Here is an 8,175-nt window from a genome sequence, read left to right as displayed (position 1 = left end):
ACAAGTATGACAATAATCTGGAATCTGTCATTGTATAGATAGTTGATGTGTATGGTACTATGCTTTTCATAATTTACATACTGGATAGCATACCAATACTATAAAAATAACAGATGAAGATCTCTCCGATGTTCAGTTTCCCAACCATGTAATCTGTAAATAAATAAGTATTATAACTACCTACACCCCCAAAATTATGTCGAAGCTGTTGAAACGAATTTACAAGGCAACAGAATTAGGCTTTAGGCTTTAAAACCCATTTGGATCTATGACCCATATGAGCTAGGAACAAGATTGAATAAAAATCACATTTTTTTATTTTTGAGAATGGATTTACAGTCGCATGAATACCAAGAGATTCCATATTTCAATGGACACAAAAAAAAAATAACATTAAAAAAATGAAAAAAAAATTACAAAATGAATTTGTGATGAATATCACTTTGTTAAAAAGCTTTGAAAGATGTTACAAACCTAGCATAATTAGCAAAGTGGCAGCAATTGCTCTTGTCAAATAAAATGCGTAAAAATTAAACACAGGGTCTTGAGTAATACAGGTTGCTCAGCAAGTTTGATTTGGATGGTGTTCAATGTGATAACTTTTACGGTGCATTTTCTTTGGCTGTGCCAGGCAGATGTCACTATGGATTAATACTGCTGCTCTGTGCACTCGCGGGCGTAGTGACCATCTTGGCCGCACTGGTAGCAAGCATTGTTGCGTCGACGTTGAGCTGAAAAATATGGAATATATATGATCAGAAGTTTGGCAGACAATGCAATTTTACAAGTTTTGTGGGTGCCTTGTTTAGATCCCTGATAAACTACCAACTGTTAAACTAGCCAAGTTTAGCAATAACCCAGCCACATGGGACAGAATTGGATCGGCACACAAAAGTTCCAAATTATGTATCATGTCCTAACGTCATGGCATAGGATTATTAAAAATAACTTACGTCCATTCCCATCTTGTGGCTCTTCCAGTTCCCTGATCATTGCTGCTGCCATTTGCCTCGCTTCACTGTCTCCAGACAACATGATTCGAACCTTTCCTGCCTCGACCTGGTCACTGTATACCTGAAACAAAAGCACGAATATAATCAGAAACAGGTTTCCTTGTGCATTTCATGACACCTAAACCATGTAATGATAACCTGTTCACACTACACTATAAACCAAATCATCAACCAAGGCCGTCAAAAGTATCCATGACACCATCAATAGGATCTGTCAAAGCACAGCACCTTATCATGAAGGTGAAAATGCTAAACAAGCAGTCTTTAAAACTTTCCTTTCAGATGTGTCTCAATGATAATAGATTGCAGATAAGAGCCTTACAACATGCATAGTTAATTTGTCAAGAAATAACAATTAGTTTTCAAAATGTCAACATTTGACAAATAAAATTTAATAAGTTATCCCCCAAAACCTAAAACAATTCTGCCCCAAAAAATGAGAAATTACATCAAATGGCAATTTAGCATAAATTCAGTATTACTTCAACCACTTACTTTAATCAACCTGACAAAAGTGGTCCTAATCCAATACCATCACGCAAGTCAAACCATGTTCAGTCTTATCAGCTAATCTTTTAGCTTCCACAACTTGAAAGTAGCATAAAATTTAATGTGACATTTGTCAATTTATATTTAGCTTGATATCCCGTCCGACTGTCATGTTAGTTCAAACACAAATAATTTCCTTCCAGGAAAACAAGGTAATGGGTGTCTGGAGGTGTTTCCCTTTCCACAAGCTCTTATGGTCTTTGGTCAGTTGAACGTTTGGTTTCAATATTGGAAATACACTATCATGTTTGAATTTTCTGGTAGTCAAAACAATTATTAGAAGACAGTTTTATATCATAAAAACATGTATATGGCCTCAACAAACTGATTATTTGTTCATTACGTTTTATTGCCAGAAGTGCAGAAACATTAAGAAAACATTTCAAACAAATCTGTAGGGCAAACAAATAATCAATTGGCTTTGGGCCAGCATTCATATAAATTAACATTAAAATCATTGAGACATTTTACAATATTTTGTATAGAAATTACTTAAGGTTTTACTGATAAAAATGTTACTCATTTAACCATTTAACTATGAATAGTTAAGGGGATTCCATCTTTCGCTGTGCCAGTCATGTGCCTTTAATGTATAACACATGGCATACCTCATAGTGGCATCCCAAAAAAGCCCTCCAAAAATCCTGTAGTTCAACATACTTTAATGAAAGCTCCACTTCCTTCCTGCAGTTCACGAATTTTTGAACCCTTTTTCCCTGCAAAAGTAAGAGACATTTACAATATAATAACAGTAATGCTGCAATAAAATATATAATGATTTTGAGAATGCCACCATTCGACCTCGACAAATTTTGATAGATATTCCTATTATTAGGAATTCCATGATCTTGGTATCCCTAACAAAAGTTAATGGGACCTTTAAGATTCAAGAAATAATCCAAAACTTACCTGTTCATGACAATATAAGATATTCATGGAAGATATTACAACAATTATTTTGAATACACCTTTCTAAAGGAAACAGGTTAAAACGGTCTCAAAAGATCAAGTCAAAACTGCCAAAACCTTTCATCAAAATAGCCACGAGAAAAAAAGTCAAAATGGCCACCAAGTACGGAGATCCAAGCAATTTGTTGGAGATTGGTTAAAACAAGGGAACTCTACTGGAAGAGAGTACATTGCAACAGGAACCTCTAATGTGTACTCTACACATTCTAGCAAAAACTGGTATCAGTTTAGGTCAGTGTTTGATGAATGTTGGCATGCTCATATTGGACCAACAGAGGTAACATCATATATTAACTTCTATATCATAACCATGTGCGAGACTTATTTTTCTCCAAGATAATCGCAAACTGGTTTAAGGTAGGCTTGCTATATCTGTCTTATTGTTTGAGAACATGCTGATAACCTAGATCGCTATTCTGCATGCAAATCTTTGTAACATGCATTGTCACAAGCTAACAGGATTGAAAACATCTCATGGATTAAATAATGTCTTAGCAGATATATAAAAGATATATATACCCAAAAATGTCAACATTATCATCCCTATCATGGCCATTCTGACTTTCCTTTGTGGCTGTCTTTGACTTTGGAATTTTGAAGCCATTGTGACATGGCTGTTATGACTGAAACCGTTCCTAAATGTGATTAACCCACTTTCCACTTACCTGAGATTTAACTCCCAAGACTCCCAAGTGCAAGTGATAGATTTCTCCCCACCCCTCTCTTTAAGAGACTACATTGTTAAGTTGCACTCGTTTCAAGAAAAAATTCATGATAATTCTGACAATGGCCCCCCAAAGCATACAGCGTTAGAAACTGACACTAGTCATGTGGTCCTTGCCAAACTGCCCAATAGTTAAGGTTTCATAAGGACTAGTAGAAATTTGCCATTTCAAAGTCTTTTACTACATTTTATCATAAGGAAGAGTGGACTAAAAATGTTAGTTTCTACCACTGAGTAATGACTTGATTTTTCTTAATTTTGAAACATTGATAATTGCCAAGGTAGTTATAAAAGCAGTGCAAGAAAATAGAACAAAGGGATCCTTATTTACACTACAATGATAAATTAAACATCAAGGGTCCTTAGATACTATGACGACCAATAATAGCAAATTTGGTACTGCCTAATATATGGCGTCCAAAGGAGTAGGACCTAGTGACTGAAAAGAAAAAAAAATTAAGAAATACCATAAATATTAATTTCATTGAAGTGTCCCAAAACTATTCTCGTGTAAAAATATTCGCCAATTAAAATGAATTACTAGAGATTTAAAATGAATTACGGTGGAAACTAATGACAAAACTGTTTCAAGTTTGTTAAGTCGCAATTTATCTTAACATCGATTAAATTCATTAACGAAAATATTCAAAGACACAAAATCCAAAATTGGATGATGGTAACAATAAATGAGATCGATTATGAAAAGAAAACTTAACGAGAAACTTTGGATTCACTTTACTTACCCGCACGAGGACATTCATTGCAAAAGCACATGGCCCACGAACACATGTTCATGATTTGATTCGTCTCGCACTGCATGCTCAAAGCGAGGCAAAGGCGTTCGGAAACATACATGATCACAAAACAAACCAAAATCTCTCGGACAATTTGATTCCACACAATTTCATAACAGTTTGTTAGCAAATCTCGAGATCTGAAGCTTTGTCAGTTGCTTTGGCTTGATTTGAGCCATGTAACAATGGCCGCCAAAATCTGACCGACATGTTCCCAGAGACGCGCACATTTTCAAGTCGAGAACACCCTGAAACTCAAGACAAAGAAGGAAACCCACAAATGAACAATAATTTAGCATGCTAACCGATTATTCTGCCGACAATTGACTGGTGTACGTAAACGTCTGTTTGTCCAGCGTTTGGACTGTTCCAGTTCGATTGATATGAACCACCATCATTGTAGCCTCCTCGGCCGCCATCACGGCCTCCGCCATAATTATCACGTCCTCCGCCATAACCTCCTCCATCTCTTCCTCCGCCATAACCTCCTTCTCGTCGTCCACCGTAACTATCTTGTCCACCAAGACCATCACCGCCAAATCCTCCACCCCTTCTCCTATCCTGACGGTCGAATCCTCTGCTCATTGTGTCTGTAAACTGTCAAAATGTCTGCCCGTGAAGAACTTAAAACGAAATTGCTTGCCTATCCCACAATGCCCTTCACTGGAAAAGACAGAACAGCGACAAAACGCGTTATACGTCACAAGTTGAAATCTGTACAGTAGCTTTCCAGTTTGAGAATCCCGCATCGATTTCAACTGCGCAGTGAAATCGTTACTAAACGTACTTACCAAGTTCATTTCACTCATAAATAATTGTGATAATTTAATATGATAGTCAAGTCACACTTGCGACATAAATATATCTGACTTACTTCACGTAAATTTGAGGTGTTATTTGAATCATGACCTATCTAAACCAATCTCACTGAAACTGTTCAAACCGGCCCCAACAGCGGTTGGCCTTGAGTTCCGGATGATTCATTCAATGAATAATACCCAGCAAAGAGTAAATAACTGTTGTTGCTTTAGACATGCGTCTTGTACGTTATATATAAACATTATTATAAGAACATGCGTGTAACTGATTTTACGTAGTGGGTGACAGAATTCTTGTATTTCCCGAGCGAGAGCGACTTCTTACACGAAATTCGTAAAATCGGCACATGACACTCATGCGAGTGTGCAAAATCGAGATTATCATGTATGTCATATTCATTTTACGAAACGAACTCTTGTATTTCCTGGGTTAGAGCGAGGGTAATACATGGACTCTAACACGAGTTTCGTACAATCAGTATAACACGTGCAAGTGAAATATTGTCTTTATTACCCATTATTCCTTATCCCCTTGAGCTCCCATTTAGAAAAAAAATACACTGATCACGGCCGACGTCTTACAAAATCCTCGTCGATTTCTGGCCTGAATAATGCTGATGCGTCGTTAAATTTTAACTCACTCACTCGTAGAAATAAACACAATTTTTCAAATTTAGAAACAAATGATATATCAGAAATATATTGAAACCAAATATTGCCATTTTTAAAATACATTCAGGAATGTAACAAAAGAAATGTCACACACTTTGATTTCAGTAATAGTTAATATCTAGTCAGTGAAACACATTCGATGACAGGTGAATCACCACTTGGATAAATGTGGGTTTTTTTACACAATGGAACTTATTTTGGGGGAGTTTCTTTTGCTTTCATGAGTAACTTTAAGCTGAACATTTGGAAGCAAGAAAGGGACATAATATGCAACTGTTCGTGATTTACCGTTTTCATAGCTATTGATATTGTAACATTACAGTTTATTTATGTTAATGGTTATTGTTTTTTAACTGTGATGAGAGATCGAATTTTAAATGACAATCTCTAATGAAGTTTGTTCGAGTCATTTTATTACAGAATCTTTCTTTGTGTCGTATTGAAAACATAGCTAGCCCAAAAAGATTCCGTTTGATAGTGATTCAAAAACACTTGATCATGATATTGTCGGAATCGTGCTATCAACTCAGCTTTATGCAGAGATTTCTATTGGATATGAAAAGGGTAAAGTGGCTTTATACCATGATGTAATGTTTTGCAGGAAAGTATATCCGCTATCACATCAGCACCACTAGCTAATAACAATTCCACAGGTTTCAACACCCCGCAAACATACATGCGATCACTAGGAAAGAGGTTGATTTGTAGACGTGTTTAAACTCGTTCAACGTTTTATCTAACATAATCAATATTACTGGTGCATTGAATTATTTGACAGAATTACCTCCCTTCCACCACTTGACGCATAATCTGCGCAGTGAAACAAGAAATACAGCATTTTGCGCACGACCCGAGTGAAGTACAAGGCGAAACGCAGATACCGTGGACCATAACAATTTATTCTATTTTATTCTAAGTAAAATAAATATTTTCTTTCTTTCAAGTAATGTAACAAATCGAGGTGACAGGTACCTTTTTTGTACCCCTTGCATAGGTTCCATTTATGCATAAAGAGAAGGATATGCATGTTTATTTTATTTTGAATAAGATAGAATAGAATATACATTGAATACATAATGTCATTCCCATCTTCGGCTGCTTGGGGTAGATCGGTATTGACAAATTACATTATATTTCCAGTTACATCCAAAGTTGCCTGATGTAGTTTAACCATCTTGACATGCACCTGTACCCACAGTATACGTAAGAAGTGAAGAAATACAATTTAAAACGTATAATACTACCTCACTGATAAACATGCACGGAATGGGAAATGCTTTTTTTTCAGAATTATTTTATTGGTCATGAAGTTTGCATACTCTTGAGGCTCGAATACAAAACAAAAGCAATTAATTAATACCGACAGCCTCCCCATGAGATTGCGACAACGCCAGCGAACAGACAAATATTACTACATGAACAATGCAAATAGTTTTATAGATATACAACTTGTATATCCATAGAACTATCTCCCTTGTTCATCAAACCAACTTCTACATGTCTTGCAAAAGTTTGAAAACTCCATGCCAGTGTTAGATCGGGAGACAATCTCGGTGAAACTTGGATATACATTTGATGTGGGCGAGTGAGGTAGTTTTCGGCGGCAGTGAGCAATATGTGACAGAAGCAAAGGGGCCACGGAATCCCTACGGGAACGATAGCAAGCAATACTACAACTATTTCACCATGGAGGGAACCTGAGTGGCAAAAGGCAGTAACTATAACGTGAGCAATGACGCACGTATAGCTTGTACACAGAAGACAATCAGTCAGGTCATATTAACTGGGATCTTGCCAGTCTTCCCTAGCTGGGTGTTAAAAAATGTTATAGCGACAAGGTCACTTGTGGCCATGGACGCGACACGATAAAACAATATCTAGACTAGGTAGTCACATGGCCACATATCCTATGTGATAAAAATGCAAGCATATATATAGCATATATATAGGTATAGGTAGTACATGGTCACATAAACTGAAAAAAACCAAACGATCTATGGATTAGTTGTGTGGAAGTCATAGTGTGAAAAGAAATCGATATATAGACTCAGTATTGACATCATCATATGACTTATGTGAATAGACCAAATATAGATTAAGTGATTATGTGGTCACATGGTGCGACATAACAGTATTGAAATGCATGGGTGTAAATGTTAATGACACATACTGCATGACTTAGCCGAATATAAACGTGATGTACAAATTCAAATGATACAAATGTGTTTCTACGTGCAACCCATGTTGTGGGAGCGAAGGTTCGTTACAAAACATGAGCTAGAAACTCGCAATTTTCACTGCAAGCGTGTTGCAGCTATACTGGTTTTACTGCCCTATGGCGCTTGCGCTCCTCGCCGCACTGCACTCTTTGTGCAGCCGCTAGGATACGAAGGACAGGGTACCAGTCTATGTAGCTGCAACCTGGTATGATTACCATTTGATAGTGATTCATAAACATATGCTCATGATATAGTCGGAATCGTACAATCGACTCTGCTTTATGCAGATAATTCTATTGGATATGGAATGGATTTGTCGCTTTGTTAGTCATATTTCCAAGGGAAGTAACTCTGTAAGGAGCCGCTCAAAGTGCGATCGATGAACAACCGTTTCCACATGTTTGTGTGCGAGAGGTT

The 8,175-nt window shown here is 36.8% G+C and overlaps 1 protein-coding gene across 1 annotated transcript; it reads right to left on the bottom strand.

The window, feature by feature from the left end:
* Window positions 1–299: 299 nt before the first annotated feature.
* On the bottom strand, window positions 300–4,730 carry LOC124142968 (ctenidin-3-like). Its single transcript, XM_046511748.2, has 4 exons — window positions 4,355–4,730; window positions 2,223–2,278; window positions 954–1,074; window positions 300–731 (listed from the first exon to the last, which is right to left on the bottom strand). The coding sequence occupies exons 1-4, from the start codon at window positions 4,632–4,634 to the stop codon at window positions 649–651; spliced, it is 540 nt and encodes a 179-aa protein (XP_046367704.1). The 5' UTR covers window positions 4,635–4,730; the 3' UTR covers window positions 300–648.
* Between the last annotated feature and the right edge of the window lie 3,445 nt (window positions 4,731–8,175).

Source organism: Haliotis rufescens, unplaced genomic scaffold (genome assembly GCF_023055435.1).
Source record: "Haliotis rufescens isolate VD_foot unplaced genomic scaffold, xgHalRufe1.0.p SCAF_2, whole genome shotgun sequence".
NCBI lineage: Eukaryota > Metazoa > Mollusca > Gastropoda > Lepetellida > Haliotidae > Haliotis > Haliotis rufescens.
The sequence above is the reverse complement of the archived record's forward strand: the minus strand, read 5'-3'. Positions and strand labels throughout refer to the sequence as shown.

What these genes read in the sequence shown, in the direction of transcription:
- LOC124142968 (XM_046511748.2), bottom strand. Translation starts at nt 4,634, where the DNA reads ATGAGCAGAGGATTCGACCGTCAGGATAGGAGAAGGGGTGGAGGATTT. An exon ending in GAAGTGGAGCTTTCATTAAA is followed by an intron (nt 1,075 to 2,222) that starts GTATGTTGAACT and finishes CTTTTGTTTCAG; the next exon opens with GTATACAGTGACCAGGTCGA. An exon ending in GCCACAAGATGGGAATGGAC is followed by an intron (nt 732 to 953) that starts GTAAGTTATTTT and finishes CATATTTTTCAG; the next exon opens with CTCAACGTCGACGCAACAAT.